The 22,700-nt window shown below is 47.2% G+C and overlaps 1 protein-coding gene across 1 annotated transcript; it reads left to right on the forward strand.

Annotated features, from left to right (window-relative positions):
- Positions 1-686: 686 nt before the first annotated feature.
- Positions 687-18,426, forward strand: GABRA3 (gamma-aminobutyric acid type A receptor subunit alpha3). Its single transcript, XM_081964244.1, has 9 exons — positions 687-816; positions 3,008-3,132; positions 7,852-7,919; positions 11,364-11,584; positions 12,835-12,917; positions 13,725-13,859; positions 14,515-14,667; positions 15,770-15,981; positions 17,162-18,426. The coding sequence occupies exons 1-9, from the start codon at positions 728-730 to the stop codon at positions 17,501-17,503; spliced, it is 1,428 nt and encodes a 475-aa protein (XP_081820370.1). The 5' UTR covers positions 687-727; the 3' UTR covers positions 17,504-18,426.
- Positions 18,427-22,700: the final 4,274 nt, after the last annotated feature.

The following is a 22,700-nucleotide window of genomic DNA, read 5'->3' on the forward strand; positions in this document are numbered from 1 at the left end:
TGAAAAAGGCATTACTTCTAAAAGAACCTTATGAAAGTTCTTTGACACTATTCACTGACACACAAAACTAAGCCAAAACCAATACTGCTCTCACCAGCCTGAACTTGCTACTAGTCACCACTGTAATCCTCCCTCCCTCCTTCCCCCTCCCTCCCTCCCTCCTTCCTTCCTCCCTCCCTCCTTCCCTTCTAAACTTTGCAAGGCACATTGACCATTGCCAAAGATGGGAGAACAGCATGAGAGATTGGCGCTATTATTGTCCTGGGCTGTCTAGAAGTAGCAATCCAAACTCAACATTATTTAGGGACCGATGGCCACAAGGACCATCAATACAATACAATACAATAGTAGAGTTGGAAGGGACCTTGGAGGTCTTCTAGTCCAACCCCCTGCCTAGGCAGGAAACCCTATACCGTTTCAGACAGATGGCTATCCAACATCTTCTTAAAGACTTCCAGTGTTGGGGCATTCACAACTTCTGGAGGCAACTTCTGTTCCGCTCATAGGGGATTGACCATGGCTAGCTGGACCAGCCTCGATTCCCAATGATTCCTGCTTTCATTCCTTTAGACCAAGACTCCAGAGAAGCTCCAGCTGGTCTTTGCCCGTGTGCCTTCTGTCCCTCAATCTCCCATCCTCAGCATCTTTCTGGCCTTGGTGACTCTCCCCTTTTCCTCTTTGGCAAGTGTGGAGTATCTGCTACCTTCCACGACTGCACTGAAGAGGGATGGCCTTCAGGATCCTCTGGGCAAGGACCCCCTTCTGCGCCACTGGCCTTGGGATTCTGCTCCTCGTCTACGCCCTGCCTGCAGAAGGGTAAGGTGGCAGAACAGGGGTCTCTCGTCCCACCGGGGCAGCTGAATCATTCCTTCTGACCAAGCCGTGATTTTGGGGAGGGAAGCATCAGCCTCCAATTGGACCCGTATCCTGGCCCCGCAGGACTGATTTGCTTATTTGGAGACTGGCTGACAAATGGCTCTGCTCTGTGTTTTTACCCTTCCTGTGCTAGAGAAGGGGTGATTCAGCAGTCTGAATGTACTGCTGGGTCAGCCCCTGGAGTTTCTCAGAGGCCAAAAAATAAAAAATAAAAAAAATAGGACAGTTCTGCTGGGAGCTTTCTTGGGCCTCCATTCATCATTTGCTTCCCATCAGGCAGAGCAACACTGAGTGGAGTGGGGCGCCTGGGGTGGGGAGGCCCCCATCAGCCCAGCCTCTTGACTTTCTCACAGCCAGCCACAAGGGCAGAGGTTGGGGTGGGGGGGTGACTCCTTTTGGCTGGACACCTTCAGACAGAGGCTGGGGAGACTTTAATCTGGAACTCTACCCCAACCAAGAGAGTGATGGATCTGTGGATCCTTGGGCTCTTCCCACTCTGAATGCAGGGGAGAGTTGCTTGAAGAGAAAGAATCCCAGGGTTTATCATTTGCCCTTCCTTCTTGCATTTGTCCATGAAGATAGTCTTGGCTGCAACTCGTAGGTTTCAGCATCTAAATCTCTCCTTCCCTCCAATGTCACTCTGATGCTTCTTTCTTTCTTTCTTTCTTTCTTTCTTTCTTTCTTTCTTTCTTTCTTTCTTTCTTTCTTTCTTTCTTTCTTTTCTTCCTCCCTCCAATGTCACTCTGATGCTTCTTTCTTTCTTTCCTTCTTTCTTTCTATTCCCAGTCTCTGCAGAATCGTGGTAGCCCCCCCCTCCCTCCAATTTGCAATTTGTTTGTCAACATCTCTTTTAGACCAGCAGTACCTAATACTAAGCAGAGTATGAAAAACTGGAGTAGATCCCAAAGCAGAGGGAAGCTGAACCGTTACTCCCTCTATGCCGTTAGGACAAGCCAACGTAGCCCCTGCCTTTTTAACAGCTGGCACACACACACATTCACTTTGTGACCTACTAGAAACAGCCACAACACGTTTGCGTTGTTATAAACCAGATCTCCCCATTCCTAATGGTATGCACGAATGTGCACTTGTTACACCTTCGTACACCTATAGGCAAGTGAGGACTGGATTATTTCTGCCGCTAAATGTCATTCTGGGTTGGGTGCTTTTCTGTTTTGTGTTAGTTTGTTTTGTTTGGGAGGAAGGTCCCAGTGTAAAATAGGTATAGATCTTTTGGAAATGCATTTTTCTCCCTAAAGTGTTAGCCGCCTGCCCCCCTGAGTTTTGAGTCATCCGTAAATTAGATAATCCTTCTTTCAACCCATTCATCCAGATCATGAATAGAAAGGTTAAACAGCATAGGGCTGTGACGGCGAACCTAAGCATCTGTGCCAGATGTGGCACACAGAGCCAGCTGCTCTTCTGGTTTCCAGCGTGCATGCCAGCTGGTCTTCACAGGGTCCAGAAAATGCCCCCCCAAAATGGCCCAAAACAGCCAAAAACCATTTTTCAGGTTGTTTTCTGGGCCGTTTTGGAGGCCATTTTCAGGCCATTTTTGAGCCGTTTTTTTTCCAGGTTAAAAACTGCCTGGAAACAGCCCAGAAAATGGCCATAAACAGCCAAAAAAACCAGGCATGCACAGATCGGCTAGCTGCCCTTCGGGTTTCCGGCACAGACATGCGCTTACATGCACATGCATTGTGGTTTGGGCACTCGGGGCTGAAAAGGTTCTCCATCAGTGGCACAGAGCCTTGCAACACTTCACCTGAGCCTCCTCACCCAGCTGAAGTGGCATCCTTAACAAGCCCTCTTTGGGTGCAGCTGATTGCATCTAACAGAAGCTTCAACTAGGCCAGATTTCACCATGTTATTCATGATGTTGTCTACAGTAAGCTGCCTTTGTCAATGTATGCAGGGATTGGAAACATGGAAGAGATTATGCCGGCTGGCCTTTGGGACTTACCTGAAATCCATTTAGAGAGGGTCTGGGACAGTTGATCACCACCCAAAACTCCTCCTCAAATCTGTTGGAAGGGGACTTGTCCCAATAGGACTGACTCCCCTTAAAGAGATAAGATGTGAGAAATGAAGGTGTGTCTTCATTCCCCCCCTGTTTCCGTTGTCATGACAGACTAGCCCAAAAACATGGTCCCGATATCATTGATGACGACAGCAAAGACAACATAACCATCTTCACGCGCATCCTGGATCGTCTGTTGGATGGCTACGACAACCGGCTGAGACCTGGTCTCGGAGGTAAGCCCATTTTACCTGTGTTTCCCGTGGCTTCTCTACATCCAGGAGCCGAAGGGCTATTTCAAACTTCTTTGCACTCTTTGTACATAAGATGTTTCTGTTATTTGAATGTAGATACGACCTACTCTTGGAGGCTTACTTTGTTCTGTGCTCGTGAGCAGCTGCTCCTGCCTGGGGGGCGGGGGAGAGGCACTGAAGCCTTCAGCAACACAGCCTATGGGTACAGTTCTGGCCACGTGGGGCATTCACTCTCTACTTCCTCAAGTCGCATCTGCACTTTTCTGGGCAGTGGGTGAGAAGTCCCTCCTTGAAGAACCGAGATCCTTCTTGATAGTCTGTGACGCTCGGGGTCACTGTGGTTATCTCACCTGCTCTTTCTTGTTTACAAGGTGCAACCCAAGTCATTGGCAGGACCAGCCAAACCACTGCCAAGCTCTGCTCCTCCAAGTCACCTTGACACAAAATTAGTTGGTGCTTAATTTTGACTTGATGGGGATTTACATTCACCCAGCAGTGGCTGGGATGTATGCTCTTCGTCTCTTTTATGTTCTTAATCTATTTCTGAAATATAGAACATTATCCTTCTTTCTTTCCAACTGAAGCAGGGCTGCGAGTTCTCTGGATCTTAAAATTAAGCAGGCTTAATTTGAAGAGAATCTGCCTTTCAACAAACCTTTTCCCACATTGATTTGGGCTTTATAAGCCGTAGCTGGTGTTTTACGGTGAGTCGGTCCAATATTCCGTGGAACTGTGGTCATGCAAGGAAGCACAAGGTCTTCCTTAACTGGTTAGTTATCTCTTGCAAAGCATGTTCCACTGTCTAAATAGCATCAAGCTGTAAAATATGTGTTATCACAGTGCAGTCCAACCCTGGAAGGGATGGTCAAGCTGGCCCATGTTATTAGTTATGCAGCTAGCTTCTTGGCCACCACTAAGCACTATTCTCATTCAAGAAGAAACTATCAAGGTGGATTAACATGGCCAAAAAATGTGGGCTTTTCCTCAACCAGAAGATCAGGTGCTGTTCTTGGTGCTGATCCTACTCCTGCCTCGGTTGCATTTGTTCCCAGCTGCCAATGGAGCTTGACTTTCCTCCAAGGTGACAAAGCCTAACACAGTTTATGTAACTTGAGTTTGCCCTTGGATGTGGCAGAGTAAGGGGAAAACATTGTTTTAATGCCAGTGCAATGAGGGATGACTTAAATCTCTCTCGTGGATGGGATGGGCAGCTGGTGCTGCTGAAGGCATGCACGACTCCATAGTTGTACGGTATATTTAGCATAGCCCATCCCTTTCTGCTCCCTGACATGGCTCCCACATCTCCCGAGAAGGGAAGTCTGGGTTTTCCACTCCTTTCTTACCCTGGGCATCCTGTCCAGGGATGGCCAAGGCTTTTCCCCCTTTTCTGCATTGCCACTAATTGAGCTCAAATCCACATACACACACTCATGGGATTTCTATTCTCCTGCCTTCAGAAGAACACATGGGAACCTGTCTGGCTTCCTGAATTCTGGCCTGATGATGCTGTCATGGCAACATAACTGCTCACTCGAGAGAAATCCTGAGAATTAATGGACAAGGTTGGCCTACCCTCACAATGTGGGGAAAGGCTTATGTGGAGCCACAGGGGGAGCACATTGATTGGCAGGCCTTGCTCTCCTTCTCAGGCACATCTAGCTTTCTAAACCTTTGCCTATGCAGCCAGGAGGGGCTTGGCATCTTTGAGCAAGAGCACTCACTCGTCCACCCTCCATCTAGTTCAAGCTCCCAGTCTCACTCCACATCCTTGTCAAGACACCCCTTTGTGCAAACCTCCATTCCTTTCTGACCTGGAGAGAACTGTAACTTTGGGTCCCTTCTATCTGGGAAATGGTGCAGCTCACTTGGCTGTTGCTAAAATAAAGAAAGCGTAGTTACCCGACTGGAACATGCAGGACAAATGCTAGAAAGGAAGTAGGGGTGCAGGAGAAGGAGGACGCTCCTCCCCAGGTTTGTCCAGGACTACCGAGGGCAACTTGGCGTGTGCTCAAACCCCTCCCTACTCGTTCTCCCTCCCTTGCCTTCTGGAGAAACTCCTCTGCTAGGTGAGAGATCCTTTGGGTTCCACCCACCCAGCCCTTGTGGTGGAAGGGCTGCAAAAGAAGAATGGCAGAGCAGAATTGGAGCAAAGCAGAAGCTGTGGGCAAGGGGGGGAGGGGGGAATCACCTGAACCACCCAATATGCTGCAGAATAAGCCAGAGTCGTTGGCTGCCTCCCTGGAGAGATAGCCAGCAAGAGAACCGGCAAAGCAGTGAGGCCAAATAAACTGATCTTGAATTGATTTGTACCAGGCTCAAAGTTGGATCGGTGGAGTTGGCTCTCCATGGCCCCGAGCGAGAAACAGGGAGCTTGCATGAAGTCGCCATGAGATTATGGGCTACAGCAGTGATGATGGCTAACCTTTTTGACCTCACGTGCCGAAATCACATGCTCGTGTGAAACAGCACACATGCATGAGCCCATACCCACAATGCAATGCACCCCGCCTTCCTGCACATGCATGTATGACCCCCCCATGCTCCCCCTAACCCTTGCGCATGCCCCCCCCACCATATTTTGTTTTGGGTCTAGCCAGGGCCGGATTTTCCTATAGGCTAACTAGGCTACAGCCTAGGGCTTCAAGATCAAGAGGGGCCTTTTATTTTTATTTATTATCCGTGCCACATTTTTTATAAAGGTTAGTACCAATTACAACATGTTTCATTTAATATATTGATATATAGCACAGTAATGATGTGTTTTATTATCTCTCGTGTAATTTACAAACTTAAAAATGGGAGGTGAAAGGGCCCCATAAGTGGAATAGCCTAGGGCCTCCTTTCATCTAAATCCGGCCCTGGGTCTAGCAGGCCTCCATGAAGCCCCCCACGCATGCGTGCATGATCCCCTCCACTCCCCCATGCATGTGCGCATATCCCCCGCATGTGCAACAGAGAACAGAAAATCAGCTGGCCAGCGGGAGGCGCATGCATGTTGGAACTGAGCTGGGCAATGACTCGTGTGCCGGCAGAGAGGTGGCTCACGAGCCATAGATTCGCCATCATGGGGCTAGAGTATGGGCTCTGTGCAATGGTGGGTTTCAAATTTTTTTAGAACCTCTTCTGTAGGTGTGGCCTGCTTTGTGGGAGCGGCTTGCCAGCCATGTGACCGGGTGGGAGTGGCTTGCCAGCCATGTGACCAGGGTGGGAGTGGCTTGCCAGCCATGTGACCGGGTGGGTGTGGCCAACTTGTAAAATGTGGTGAAATTCACTTAACAACGCTTAGCAACCAAAATGTTGGCTCAGAAACTGGCATTTGAAGCACGCACGTCTTAAAGCTGTCAAGTTACAAGACCCTTGCACCCCTAACCCTTTAGAAAAAAACCCCAGGGGTGTTCAAACTTGACAGCTTTAAGACTTGTGGACTTCAACTCCCAGAATTCCTCCTCTGGCTCTTCATCTTGATGATGTGCGGACGGGCGGGGGGAGGGAGCTGGAACCGGTTCTAAACGGCACTGGAGATTTGTGGAACCTCTTCTATAGAAGAGCTTAGAACTGGTAGGAACCCACCCCTGGCTCTGTGTGTCAGAGGCAGAGACTACATAATACCGAGGCAAATAAAATGAGTAAGTCCATCTCTGCCTGCCTAGGTTATCTGTCTAGGAATCTCTCAACTGCCCAAGAGGCAGGCACTGAGAGGGGAAGCCAAAGTACATTGCCACAGTGCTTGGAATTAAAAAAATGTGGTGCTTTCAGGGGTGTGTGTGTGTGTGGCTAGAAAGAGTGGTCTCAGTGAAAGTAAGTTCTCTGTGCCCAAAACTTCTCTATGAAAGTGGCACAAAGCAGGGATGGTACCTCTTCAAGAGGCCTGATACTTATCGCTGGGATGACTTTGGATTCAAAAGGGATGGGAGAAAAAAGACGTCCAAGACTTAAGCTGCCCATTTCACTATATATATTTAGTCTCACCAGGCATAACAAGTTTGTTTTTTTCTGGCTGCTTGGATATATTATCAGAATGCAAATAGTTGCCAAATCTTCGGATGCTGCAGGTTGAGGGCGATACTTAATTGAAAAGGTGATTATTGGCCTCTTTCCAAGGGAGCGACTCTTTGTTCTTGTAGCAAGGTTATGTGGCTGGAGGGGAAAAACCTGAAGACGTGTCCCTGTAGAAGAGCCCTTGGCTTGAAGAACTGAATGGGGAGGTGTTAATGGGTAGCCCTATGACCTGCCTTGGGGGGGTTGGAAAGTCCCTGTCCAGGTCTGCAGGCCCCTGATCTTGTTGAGGCAGGATTGCACCCCATCCCATTGTCTGGCTCAAATATTGAATGAATTAATCAAGTCTCCGAGGCAGTCTCATGTGAAGCATCTGCTTTAAGAAATAGGTTAGCCTGTGCCATTTAATAGAATTTGGAAACATTATTCTTGACTGATCGCCGATGGCATGACAGGAGAGCTATGGGTCACATCATGGGTGTATATATAGAAATCCTGTAAAATTAACATACATAAAAATCCAATTTTCTGTTTGAATTAAATTCTGCTTCTGGTTTACTTTCAAGTCATGGGATCATTGTAGACATCCAAGAATCCCCCAAAGCATGGACATTTCAAAACAAACAAACAAACAAACGAGATGCTATTTTATATCGAGATATATTTGCTCTGTAAATATAAATGTCATGCTTTATGTTGTTTCAGATACAGTAACTGAAGTCAAAACCAATATCTATGTGACAAGTTTTGGCCCTGTCTCAGACACTGACATGGTAGGTGATGCTTTGTTACATGCAAGCTTCCTGCGGGACAGGGATGCTCTCAGCTGGCAGAGGAGAATTGCCTTAAAAATATTTTGGTACTATGGCCTCTCCTGTGCTTGGACTTTAGAGGGAGGGCTGGGGAGCAATAGTGGAGGGATTCCCAGCAGGAGCTCAGCAGGTTCTGAGGACTGTTCTGTGAGGGTGGGTAGGTGTTGATGGGCTTGGTAGGACCAGAGGCAATGGCATCCATGGCCAATGGAAGAATCCTCCAAGTCCCAGGAGCTAGGCTATCAATTCAACTTCTGACCTAGAAGAGCAGGTTAACAAAGTTTGAACCTGAAAGTGCCATCTTTGGTTGGCAGTAAAGAGATCTTATGGGGCTGCAAACTCTAGTGGGGAATGTAAGAGAAGGGGAAAGGAGGGGAAGGGAATGGAATGGAATGGAAGAGAAGGGAAGGGAAAGGAGGGGAAAGGAAGGGAAGGGAAGGGAAAGGAGGGGAAAGGAAGGGAAGGGAAGGGAAGGAAAGGGAAAGGAGAGGAAAGGAATGGAATAGAATGGAAGGGAAGGGAAGGGAGGGGAAAGGAATGGAATAGAATGGAAGGGAGGGGAAGGGAGGGGAGGGGAAATGAATGGAAGGGGAGGGAAGGGAAAGGAGGGGAAAGGAATAGAATGGAAGGGAGGGGAAGAGAAGGGAAGGGAAAGGAGGAGAAAGGAATGGAATGGAAGGGAAGGGAAGGGAAGGGAAAGGAGAGGAAAGGAATGGAATAGAATGGAAGGGAAGGGAAGGGAGGGGAGGGGAAATGAAGGGAAGCGAAGGGAAAGGAGGGGAAATGAAGAGAAGGGAAAAGAAGGGAAAGGAAAGGAAGGGAAGGGAGAGAACTGGATAGACTTTGAGTGGAAATAGGAATGAGAGCTCTGAGATCTGAGCAATCTCCACTGTAAATAAATACAGCCAGGAAATAAAATCCCGTTCATGTGAAAAAGACAGGACTAGTTTTCCATGCCCTCTTTGTGGAATTATGGTGGGGATTCTTCCTGGGGTTCTCCAGCTAATACAGGCTGAGCCTGCTGTCCAGATGGGAATTCTCTGGTTTGTTTGGGTTGCAAGTCTGACTTCCTCTGCCCCAGGGAAAAGCTCTTGGCCGAGACCGCTAGCTCATCGGCCCTTATTTGCTGGGATTCTGAACCTGCCTTCTTCCTGAGTCAAGGGATCGGAATTTGCCTCCCTCGCATCTCTCCATCTCGGCCTGTGGGATGGGACGTTTGAGTCCCTTCGAAGCCCCCAGCCCTGCTCAGTCTCCCTGTGGCCTTCATCAGTGCAGGTTGAGCAGGCTTTCTCCAGGCCAGCAGAGTTTCTACAGTTGATCTCCTTTTTGCAAATAAAGCAGGAAGGCGTCTCTGCTGATGCTCGACCAAAGGGTTGACTCAAAGCACCTAATCTATAGGGTACTAAATGAGGGTGCTAACGCATCCAGCTACCCCGGATCTGTCAATCCGACACAGTGCAACCCATCCTGGTGAGGGATCAAGGATGAGAGGCAGCTGGCTCAATGGAAATGGCGCAGGGGAAGAGCTGCTGGGTAGATTCAGGGTTACTTGGGCTTAGAAAGCGAAAGCTTCACTTTCACACCCCAAGAGGAAGCTCCAAAATCTGGACGGCTGCCTCCCTTGCAAAGAAAGGTAACTCCGTTTCATTTTGGACCGCTCTCCCTCCCTCCCTCCCTCCCTCCCTCCCCCTCTCTCCCTGCCTTATTGTTGCACCATAAGCCAAGAACCTTAATATATTCAATCATTCCACCTCCAGGGAGTACCTTGTCATTACGCTAAACTTAAGCATATTTGATTAAGGGAGCATGTATAATGAACTGTGAAGAAAAGGAGAAATCAAAAGAGTTGAAAACGAATTGCATTTTCTACTGCTACGTGATCTTACAAAATTTACTCAGCGGAAGACGGGTGATAAAGTGGAATGCAAGCAGTTGCTTCACTTCTGCACAAATCCTCCTCCTTAGCCGGCGCATCTCATCCATCGGCCTTCTTTTGGCAGCCCCTTTCGTCCCCCCCTCCCTCGGGGGACCGCCCAGGGACAGGAGCTGGCTGGAGAGAGAACAGCCTTTTCTTTCCACGGGGCGATGGGCCAAGGACCCCGGGGGGCTAGCTAAGCTTTTCTGGGGGAAGGGGAGGGGAGCAACTGCTGCTGTAGCTGGCAGCGCTCTGCATCCATTATCATTAGCGCTCCTTGCCACATGATTGTTGCCATGGCAACTGCTGGGAGGGGGCCTGTTTTTCTGCACTTGTTGCTGGGCCTTTTCTCGTGATGATGGGGAGGGGGCTTGGAAACACCCAGAGAACAGCACTTCCTCCTGAGCCTATATAGCCCTGCCGCCCAGCACGGAGTGAGGGTCCGGGAGGAGAAGGCTTGATGATTGCCCCCTCCCCACCCCCTTCCCCTGTAAACTGGCTTCTGGGAAGTGCAGCTGATGCTCTGTCAGGCTCCTGCAATCTCTTCCTCCAGCTGCCTCCACACTTAAGGCAAAATGCCACACAGACCCTTTCGTGATCTGAGGGGAACCCAGCAACTGGGCATCCCCTGAGTGCTCTCACTGGCAGTTTTCTTCCCAAGAAGGTTTGAAATGCCAGCACCTGCAGCCTTCTCTGCCCTTGAGCTGCTTCTAGAGGCAAGAGCGTAACTAGGGCGCCCCTGAGTGAACTTGGATTCCTTTAGCCTCCCCACGTCCAGCCACAGGGCAAATCAGTCAAGTTAGGGCATCGCTGAGACAGCAATCCAGCTACAGTGGCAGAAGCCGCCTGCAGCAAAGCTGACAGGGCAGAAGTGACCAGGGGTGGGGGTGGGGTGGGAGGAAGGCAGGACTATGAGTGGTCTCAGAGTGAAGGTCAAGTGGACCTCAATGTATGATGCTGGGGCGGTGGCACAAAAGGCCTCTTTGGGTTCTTCGCTCTGCGGGGCTGTGAGATGCTCATTCTGAACAGCCAAGAGCAAGGCATGCACTGAACAGAGGCCCTAGAGCAGTGGTAGGTTCCAGCCGGTACGGCCCAGTACGGCTGTACCGGTAGTAGCTGGGAGCAGCTGACAGCGTACCAGTACGGTGGCTCATTTGGCCCGCCCGCTTGCATTCTATACCGGTTTTTAAAGCAACCGGCCAATTGCGCACGCCTGCGGCGCCTACGTGAGCTCCGACAAGCAGCTGAGCGTCGCAAGGGCGGTGGAGTGCGCATGCGTGCACAGCGCATCTGCATGAAAGGACGTGAGGCCCCGTGAGCACCGAACCAGTAGTGACGGGGGGAATAACCCACCACTGCCCTAGAGGGGCGTGCTATGGTTTCACCTTGTGATGTCTGTGGGGCCCAGGATTCTTCTTTATGGTGAGCAGCGCCAGAGAAGGGCCTGTTCCTCAGGCAGCCTCACTTTCAGCTCCTTTCTTCACTGGCAGGAGTACACCATCGATGTCTTCTTCCGGCAATCCTGGAGAGATGAGCGGTTGAAATTTGATGGTCCAATGAAGATTTTGCCCTTGAATAACTTGCTAGCCAGTAAGATCTGGACCCCGGACACTTTTTTCCACAATGGGAAGAAATCTGTGGCCCACAACATGACCACACCAAACAAATTGCTCCGACTGGTGGATAATGGCACTCTCCTCTACACCATGAGGTGAGCTGGGGCCTCCGGGGTTGGGCGTCCTTCGGGTTGTGGCATAGGCTGCCCTGCCAGGAACCCCGTTGGCCTTGGTGGAGGGGAGACCCGCCGCTTTTCCTGCACCGTGGCCGTGACTCTGGAGGCAGCAGGAGGCAACCACAGATTGACCACTGAAAGGTCGGATGGAGGGACTGGATTAACCGCTGCTTCTCTCCCGACGGCACTTGCCGAATGTGACCGCAGACCTTTGCACACCCCATCCCACAATGCGGTGCGTCTTAGTGAAATAGGAGTGTAGGGCTATGGAGGCAGGTTTTTAAAAAAACTTTTCATTTTGTTTATGCAAACATCACATCTTTGCAACACATTACACTTCTTTTACATATCTGTTGTGATTCTGTTATCTGTACATATAAGTCTTATATAACTATAACTATATAACTATAACTATATAACTATAACTATATAACTATAACTATATAACTATAACTATATAACTATATAACTATAACTATAACTATAACTATAACTATAACTATCATATATATATATATATATATATATATATATATATATATATATATATATATATATATATATATATATATATATATATATATATATATATATATATATATATATATATATGCATTTATATTATTTCATACATCTTTTTTCTTCATTCTACATATAACATTCTATATATTCTATGTATAACAACCTTCATTACATTTGACTCATTTTGTACCCATTTCCTATTATTTATTTGCTACAGTCCATTTCATATTTCTATCTTTTAATCATTTTCCGGTTTTGTAGTTGTGTCTTAATTTGTTGATCTTTCTTCCTTTCTTTTTTGCTTTCCTACCCTCCTCTCCTCTCTTTTCCTCTAGCCAATTATAGCATAAATCCCTTATGGAGCAATAGTCAGATTCTTCTTTCTCTTTTAATTCTTTCGTGAGCCTATCCATCTCTGCACATTCCAATTTTTTTTAAATTACATTTTCTTCTGTTGGTGTGTTATTATTTTTCCAGTTTTGTGCGACTGTCATTCTCCCGGCCGTGATTATGTGTAGAATTAGATATCTAATATTTAGATACTTAATTCAGTTTTAAGAGCACACATTTTATGAGTCCACGCCGTCTCTGGTGGAAAGACAAATTGGGATCGCTGAGAAAGGAACCGATCATCCAAGGGCTTGCCATGGGTCTCAGGGCTAAGCCTCGGGAGCCCCCTGCTTGACAGTGGGCCCTCTCCTTTGCAGGTTGACCATTCACGCAGAATGCCCTATGCACTTGGAGGATTTCCCCATGGACGTACATGCCTGCCCACTGAAATTTGGGAGCTGTAAGTACTTCCTCGTTGTTCTTTAGCTTGCAGGGGAGGGAGGCTTTTGCCTGCTTAAACCCACATAAGTTGCAGTGACTTCACAGTCAACATCTACAGATTGAGCTGGGAACTGGCCTGCTCCCACTTCTTCGGGTTGAAGAGCTTCTTGGATGAGAAGCGAAATGTTTTCTGTCAGGGAATTGAGGAGCAGCAGCAGCAGCTGACCACATAAGGAAGTTGGAGACACTGACCCAAACTTGTGGTTTCAAATCAATAAATGCATGTTGCATTTATATTCACAGCAGACAAGAGAATCAGGAACATCATGAGATGTAAATCATTAGACCAGGGGTGTCCAAACTTGCTGGCTGGGGAATTCTGGGAGTTGAAGTCCACAAGTCTTAAAAGTTCCCAAGTTTGGACACCCCCTGCCCTATGGGGAAGGCAATCTTGCAGAAACCCTGAGTTGTATGGGGCTGTGTAGGTCACGAGCAGCAGCCTCTCATACCTAGCATTTGTGTTCCAATGGCAGTAATGGGACAGAAGTACTATATACAGGCCACTGCATTTTGCAAGTTCCTTATTTATTTAAAACATCTATACACACCCCTCTTGTAATCAACTCAGGGAGACTCCCAATTCAAAGGTCTGCAGGTGACCATCAAGTAGAGCCGCATCTAGAATGAATTACGGCAAGCTGAGGGCATCGTCTTTAGTGCAATCCCCTCTGGATGAGGTTGCCACTAGCCCAACCAACCAACCAAAGTTGGGCAAAGCCCTTCTGGGCCATATCTTCCATTCTGTTCTGCAATTTTTCCTTCCTAGATGCCTACACCACGACCGAAGTCATCTACACTTGGACTCTGGGGAAAGTGGAGGTGGCTGAAGGTGGCTCCCGCCTCAATCAATATGACCTCCTTGGCCACAATGTAGGCAGAGACTCCATTGAGTCTAGCACAGGTAATTCGGGTGGCTGAAGGCAACCAGAAGCAGAGGTGATGCAGGCTGCAGGACTAAATGAGGGGAGGGGGTAGTTTTGGAGAATGGCCCTTACTATTGGATGATCCCATGAAAAGCGTGTTTGATTTCCATAGGGGTTATATTTGTAGTACATGGTCCTTCTTGTGGCAAGAAGAAAGGGGAAAAACCCCTTTCCTCCTGTCCTTCTAAGCTGTGGTCCCGTCACTGTCAGAAGAAGGCAGGACCAGGCAAGGAAATTTGTACCAGCCTTTAGGGCAATAATTCAAGGAGTTTAAGTATGTGAACCAATTCACTGAGTAGACTTGACGACTCCATCATGGTTTCATGAAAGGAGAGTGTAGAAGACCCTGAGAAGGGCATAGCCAGCTCTTTCATTTCCCTGGATTGATGGCATCCAGTGAGACCAAAAGACCAGGTTTACAAAACAATTACAGATGGGGGTACGTGAAAGGCAGATTGTTAAAGCGTGAAGATATGGAATGTAGGTGCACCCCAACCGTTCACTGCAGTTGGTCAGGCCAGTGAGCAGCTTCCCTGGACGTTTATAAGGATGGCAGCTGAAGTAGCACACATTGCTTGCCTGGGTTGTCCACAAGAGATTAGCATCACTGTATCGTGGCCTTTTTCTCTCCAGGAACCTACATTGTGATGACCACTTACTTCCATCTCAAGCGTAAGATCGGATACTTTGTGATCCAGACTTACTTGCCCTGCATCATGACAGTCATTCTGTCCCAGGTTTCCTTCTGGCTCAACAGGGAAAGTGTCCCAGCCCGAACAGTGTTTGGTGAGTGTGTCCTTGAGTAGGCTGCAGGGAGAAGAGAGCTAGCAGGCACTCACAGTCTGAGCTTTTCTGTCTTACTTGCCTAGACATTGCCTCTCCTCCTCCTCTTCCTCCTCCTGCTCTCCTCCTTCACTTCTCCTTCCTCCTCTTCTCCTCTTCCTCCACCTCTCCTTCCTCCTCCTCCTCCTCTCCTCCTCCTCCTCCTCTCCCTCCTCCTCCTCTTCCTCCTCCTCTTCTCCTCTTCTACCTCTCCTTCTTCCTCCTCCTCCTCCCTCCTCTTCCACCTCCTCCATCTCTCCTTCCTCCTCTTCTCCTCCTCTCCTCCTCCACCTCCTCTTCTTCTCCTCCGCCATCTCTCCTTCCTTCTCCTCCTCCTCTTCCTCCTCCTCCTCCTCCTCCTCCTCCTCCTCCTCCTCCTCTCCTTCCTCCTCCTCTTCCTCTTCCTCCTCCTCATCCTTCAAGGCAAGAAGACAATCATAAGAAAAATGTATTACAAGATCAGAAAAAGACAGTGTCAAAGTTCACCCCTATATAAGTGCATAGGCTGCCTTGGGAAGGACAGAGACCCTTATTATGTGAAACTATGTAGATCTGTCAGACACTTATTGTGTGGGGTGCTGTAGGATTAGGCTCTCCCCCCCCCCTCCTATTTAGCATCTTCATGAAGTCGCTGGTGGAGGTCATCGGTTTCATTATTTTTAAATTGCATGGGGTTTTTTTAACGGTTATTATGTTGTACACCACCACCCTGAACCATGTGCCTGCGAGATGAGCAGCTACTGTGTGTGAGTATGCTAATAAAACAAATACATAATGGAATATTCTATTACACCAGCATTATAAGTTCTCATTCAAAATGACAAGGATCACCTACTACAAGGCATTACAAACATAGCAGATAAACGGTGCCTGAATTTGTCATTCGTGATAGAGGTTTCCAAACCTCATTGATGTTGTGTTTTGAGAGATTACGGAGTGATTTCCCAATTTAAGGAGGGAGAAGCAAGACAAAAGAAAATCCGGCTAGCCCAGACAGAGGAGAGAGCTTAAGGGTGGGAAACGCCTGCTTTCTTCGGCTGCCCCTGATCTGTTCTCCTTTTCACAGGCGTCACTACGGTGCTGACTATGACCACTCTGAGCATCAGCGCACGGAATTCCCTCCCCAAGGTGGCCTACGCAACCGCTATGGACTGGTTTATGGCAGTGTGCTATGCCTTCGTCTTTTCTGCGCTGATTGAATTTGCTGCCGTCAATTATTTCACTAAGCGCAGCTGGGCCTGGGAAGGCAAGAAGGTTCTGGAGGCTCAGGAGATGAAGGTGAGAAGGGAGAGGCAGAGGGGAAGGAAAGGCATCAGAGGAGCCAGGGTTTAGTAACCTAGAGAAATGCTGACCATGTACCCACAATGTAAGAAGCTACAACTTGCAAAAGGGAATAGGGCGTTTGCCATCCAGTTGATCTCTTTTTGTCCCAGTACTTTAAAGAGGAGAGTAAGCACCGAAGCTCTCGCATTTGCATCAGAAAAAACCACCAACAGAGGGTGCCCAGTCCTAAAAATTAGAAGTTTGTTTCTGAAGGGCCCGGATACCAGGAGTGTTGTTGTTAGTTGCGAAGTCACGTCTGACTCATCGCGACCCCATGGACAACGTTCCTCCAGGCCTTCCTTTCCTCTACCATCCCCCAGAGTCCATTTAAGCTCACGCCGACTGCTTCGGGGGCTCTATCCAGCCGCTTCATTCTCTGTCGCCCTCTTCTTCTTTTGCACTCAATTCCCGGAGATACCGTATTTTTCAGAGTATAAGACGCACCGGTGTATAAGACGCACCAAGGTTTTGAAGAGGCAAATTAAAAAAAAAGTTTTTGCACTCTGCAGACCTCCCCAAAATGGCCCATTTTTCACGAAAACAGGCTCGTCTTTTTTTTAAAGGGCATGAATAGCCTTTAGGAGGCCTGTAGAGTGCTCCTTGGGGGTGCCCCCCCCCAAAACAAACAAAAAATGGCCGGTGATGGCAAATCTATGGCCCATTTTTTGTGTAAACTGGCCCATTTTTTTGTCAAAACGAAGGGTATGCATACCCTTTAGGAGGCTTATAGAGTGCTGCTGGGGGCCCACAATTGAGCAAGAAAGGCCTATTTTCGCTCATTTCTGCCCCCCCCAGCCCCTAGGAGCACTCTGCCAGGCTCCTAAAGGCCTTGCATGGCCATATTGGTGAAGGGGGCGGGGTTTTAGGAGGCAAAAATGCTGTATTCAGTGTATAAGACACACCCAGATTTTCAGCCTCTTTTCTGAGGGAAAAAGGTGCGTCTTATACTCCGAAAAATACGGTACTCTGTTTCAGAAGGTTATGCCATGCTGGCCCTTTCTCTTCCAGAATGGAGATCCATGTTAGGCTCGAATCAGAGCAGTAGCAGCAGCCTTCCGTTCCCACAGAGGCAAGTATCTCTCGATGCATCAATGCCCTTGGGCCATTATCTCACCGTCTTTGCTTCTCTTCTCAGAAGAAAGAGCCAGTCACCTTGGCTAAGAAAACCAACAACACCTACAACATTGTGGGGACCACGTACGCTCTCAATATCACCAAGGAGCCTACCCTCCCAACCATTGCCAAGAGTGCGGCTGCTCCAACAGCCACACCTGCGGCCGTGGTGGTCCCCGCCGTCAAGGTGCCCCGATTGGAAGAGAAGCCTCTGGAGAACAGGAAGACCTACAACAGTGTCAGCAAGGTAGACAAAATGTCTCGCATTGTCTTTCCGGTCTTGTTTGCCATTTTCAACATGGTGTACTGGGCAACGTATGTCAACCGGGAGTCAGCCATCAAGGATATGATCCCCAAGGATTGAAACTACCTGTTCACCCTCCATATGTCCATTCAATTTGGACAGAGGAGCCCTGGGGGGGTGCATAGATCCCCCTGCTGATACTATAATCATTTTTACCTTTTATTATGATTAATATTATTCAGCTGACTTCCTTCCTCTCCTATGTGAATCAAACTCTGATTTTAAGAAAGAAAACGAAATCAAGAATGTTATTGGATGTGTTACATTTACTGTTTGGGGCAGGGGACGTCCCTGAAAGACCCACGGGGGGGGAAGTGTGTCTATCTTAGAGTCTGACATCCCTTTGCTTCAATCTTGCTGACTCCTCTCCAACTTGCCAGGAGCCGGCTTCCTGCCTTGCTCATCCTGTGCGAGGCAAGCCGAGGAGCTCCTGGGGGCCATGGCCTCTGGGGAGCTAGAGGGAGGGGGCTTTCTCACTGGAGGGCCTAGGGTTTCAATGAGAAATAGGTCCCTCATTTGGAGAACAAGTTACTTCCCCTTGGAGCGACTTGGCCATTCGGAAAATGTGATGAGAGCAGAAGGGGGATCTTAGCTAGCGGGCAGGTGGAGGACGGCCACTCACAGAGTCCAGGCAGGTCCTGGACTCAGTATTTGCACGTTCTTGCAAAAGCTGCTAGGATATAACAGGAGTAGGTGTCACTACTGAACAGGTGTCTGTTTCAGGAACTTTGCAGTTTTATCAGGACAGACTTTATACGCCATGGGTTTCTGAATTTTTGACTGGGTCTATGGTTCACCATTATTTGTTTCTGATCATATACGGCAGTACTATATAGAGCAGATTTTATTATCTGTTGCTATCTAAATTGGATTTTGAAATTTTGTAAATATTAAGTACCGAAGCATAATTGGCTAATGCAGCATTTCTCTGTCCTTTCAGATAAATTATTATTATTATTATTATTATTATTATTATTATTATTATTATTATTGCTTCATGAAGCCGTGTGCATGGACAAACGTGCACATTAAAACATAGTGCCCCGTGGTTTCTAGAGAATGCACACTTGTGGAATGAATGAATCAACACATGCATTTCAATTTTATTTCACCATCCACGTAATACATGGGCATTTGCAGTCTTTTGAAATATTGCCAGTACACAAAAAGCACTTGAGCTTTTCAGAAGCATTTCCTGTGAAAATGGACAGATCATCTGCAAGCCCAAACTGCTTCCCTTTTGAGAAGAGAAAGAAGCTGTTCCACCTTTCAGTTTAACAAATAGTTTAAACTGAAAGGAGCTCAGGCACTTTTCCATCTTCTGGCCCTCCAGCCAGCAGGAAAATCAGAAACTATCCTTCACTTGGAAGTGATAAAAGCAGAAAGGGGAGAAACCTATACATGTGCTCTGTTGATCCTCACAGTCTCTTGGATGATATTTTGAAAGAGAGTCCCAAGTTCACTCCAGATTCAACCGCAGCTGGAGGAAAGGGAGCTGCTTAATCTCTATGGAGCCACTCCCACTCCCACAGCAGGACACGGGTGTGCAATTGCACGCTCCTGCACAGGGCACAGTACCGGCGTTTAAAGATGAGGATTATTTCAGCGTTGAGGTTTCAGCAGCCTCCTCATTAGAGGCTACTTGTGAAGACAGAAGGTGTACAAATAGAAACGGGATGCACTTAACAGCAGTTGCAAATTTTAAAACATGTGAAATGGGTAAAGATCAGGCAGAACACACTACAAAACCAAATTGCAAAGAATAACCAAGGGAGACATAGTAAGAAAAGGGTGGGATTTCTGATATGCCTAAAAATAATCGTTACCACTGAACAAGTAAAAAAGAAACTAAATACAAAATAGAAGGATGGCAATATAAAGAATGACCAATGTCTTTTGGCCAGAAGAGGAATTCCTCCCTGGTCTACTCTCCATTGGACGGCCAGGGAGCCCTCTTCTTGTCTCTTGTTTTTTTGGCCTCTGGCAGCCTTTCTCTGTTTCTCACAGAACAATTTTCTTGAGGCGGCTTGGGGCTTGGTATTTAAGTTTTGAACGTACGGGCATAAAATATGTAATTCTTCATTTCCCTTCATTGTCCCAATGGCCTGAACCTAAATTGTTCTGTTTTGTATATGCACATGTTGAAGTTTTTGCATTTGAACCCTGACTCATTTTTAAAGACACCTCTCAGCCCCCTTAATAGCACATCCAGCACTTGCTGTCCTGAGTCGGGCCCTTCTGTCTCTCCTGCTTGGCTCTCCAAAGCCTCTTCGGGGAGGTGCAAGAAGACGCCCCCTCCCCCCCCCCAGAGCTCAACTGAGCATCTGCCTTGCCTGAAAAGCCTTTTCGTGCTCCTGGAGCTCTTCACCTGGAGAATCTGAGGCTGGAACATTAGGAGCAGCCCTGGGGGGGTTGGGGGAGGGGGGGATTGCTTAGATAACTTCCAGGAAGCTTGCAAACTTACATAAAAACAATCATCGAAATATGCTTAAAAATATTAAATATTGAAGCATTCCAACCATAAGCATTTAAACACAAAAAAGGCCTGGTGTATAAGAGCCTAGCTCCACTCCACCCCAAAGTGTAATAAGGGGGGAAATGCCCCCCCCCATGAAGGATTCAAAGGGAAGTCCTTCCAAGGGCAGCTCCTCTGGCCAACCAACCACAGTGGAGCTGACCTCACCCTGCTGCTGTGGTCCTGGGCCTTCCCGCCTGTCCCTCTGCATTCCTGGCCAGGGGCAGTTGCTGGACCCTCTTTAAGGATTGGCCATATTGCAATAGCTGGAGTTTGAACGGACCAGCGTCAGTCTACGGAGAGTCTCAATCAACCCGATCCTGGTGTCCCAAAGATGCTTTTCAAAAGGCAACTGGTAAAGTCCAAGAACCTCCCGTTGCCTTTTGAAAAACACCCTCGGGATCTACCGGTGAATGGCTTGTCAATGGACACAAGCCAAAAGCCTTCCTTGCTTCTGATGCTCTGTGGCCACCCAGACCCAGGGAGAAGAGCAGGTGGCAACTTTCTTCTCCTTTGGGGAGAGAGCAACCAGATGTGCTACATAGTACATAGCCACAAGTGCATAGTAGGATAAAGACAAAGGAACCATAGATTTGCTGCTGGGGTGGAAAAACATCTAACGCACAAGTTGCGTCCTCTGTTACAGCCAGTAGACAGCACAAAAAGGAAGTTAGGAAAGGAAAATAGTCCTTTCCTCACTTACATAGAAGTCCCCCTGCTAATGAAGAAAGCAGAGCAATGGCTGACAAAGAAAAGTCATTTCCAAACCAATTGTGAGAAAAAAAAGTAGGCATCACGCAATGTTTGAAAAAGCTTTGCTAAACTTTGGCCAACGGCTTGCTGCTCAGCAGCATCTCAATCCATTGAGCGAAGCATTAGAGAGTTTTCGTATGACTGGGCTACCATTTTGCGATCATCCAGAGTTTTGCATTCAAGATATGACAGCCCTCCTGTGGGATCCGCCAGGCTGGCTTCTTCAAGAGGAGCTTTGCTCAAGAAGCCCTAATGAAGCTGCACTGGGTCTGGCGTGAGGAATCGGGGCACCTGCACCCCCAGAAAAGTCCGTCCTCTATTGGTGGGGAAGAATTGAAGCCATGAACTGGGTGGGAATGACCTCGTCCTGGTTTCATTCTTCAGCTCCTAAGAAATATATTTCCTAGAATTATTTCCCCAAATGTTACGGAGACTCAGATTCACTAGCGTTTGTAGATTATTATTTTTTATTAGCTTCAAGGCAATTATACAAAATACCCCAAAATCAGTAGATATGCAACATTTTTTTCTTTTCATAAAACCTCTCATTGGGTTGTAAATATAATTGTGAATGTTTAGAAAAAAAATTAAACAGGGATTGGTGGTCCAAATCTCTTTCTGATCAGCCTTTTTGTGTATAATTATTATATCTGCCTGAGAGGCATCCACCTTGAAAGACTGCTTGTTGGGGCAGGGGACATCAAGGCTCTGGAAGGCCCCCTCCCAAAGTGGAGGAGCTCCTACAAGTTAGCAAGTACTTTAGAAGACCATCGAGATATCACTGTTTACCACTGTTACCTTATGGTGTAAACTGTTACTTTGGTTTCTGTTTTGGTAGGATTGCATTGTATTACGATGTTGGACATTCGATTTCTTACTATATGTTATTGTCTTTCTGTTAATATTCTTACTGCAGATATATGTTATTATAATGTTATACTGTAAGCCTCCCTGAGACTTGATAATTTGGAATGCTGCTGCTGCTCCTCCTATTATTATTATTATTATTATTATTATTATTATTATTATTATTATGTCAGACTGACAAGCACTTGGCCTACAACACACCTGACATAACAATAGTTGAAAAGAAAAAAGTCTGGTTCATTGACATTGCAATACCTGGTGGTGCGTGAATTGAAGATAAACAGCAAGAAAAAATCACAAAGTACCGAGACTTGCAAATTGAAGTTGAGCGACTGTGGAAAAAGAAATCGTGTGTTGTCCCGATTGTAATTGGAGCCCTTGGAGCAATACCTAAAGGACTACCTCGCTATTTGGAAATTTTAAATTTATCGGATCTGAACATTCTGATTCTACAAAAAACCGCCCTACTTGGAACAGCTTATATCCTTCGACGTTACCTTAACAGTTCCTAGGTCCTTGGTTAGGACTCGAGCTGTTCAGCTACCAACCAGCCCCAAAGGCTGTGAACCTCACTAAAGATTAACTAATAATAATAATAATAATAATAATAATAATAATAATAATAATAATAATAATAATAATAAATAAAAATAAAAAAAAGCCCAGGCAAGGGAAGTTTTGCTTGAGAACAAGACGTGAGCAAGGAAAAAACAATAATTCCAAACATGTCCCAGACTCAAAATGAAAGACCAGAGAAAGCACTGGTTGGGTTAGATAGAAGGAGAAACACAGCCTATTTTTAACAAAAAGGGAAACTCGGAAACAAGGACTATTTGTGCAATGGGCAACATGGGGAAGAGCAAGCAAGAGAAGAAAAAAGGAACAGGAAAAGAGACGATTGCTGAGAATGTCTCCAGTGGAGAAAAAGAGATGCCCAGAGCAAAGCAGAAGAGAAAGCAGCAGAAGGCAAAAGGGAGCCATGCAAACACCATTGGGCAGACTCTAAGCACCTCCAGAGAAGCCGGGAGAGCAGGAAGCTGAAGAAGGCAGGGCCTCTTTCCTCTGGAGGACTTCCAAGCTAGTGCTCGACTTCTGGACCCGTCTGCCTCCCACCTCCAAGTG

Source organism: Natrix helvetica (genome assembly GCF_964273705.1).
Source record: "Natrix helvetica genome assembly, chromosome: 11".
Lineage (NCBI taxonomy): Eukaryota > Metazoa > Chordata > Lepidosauria > Squamata > Natricidae > Natrix > Natrix helvetica.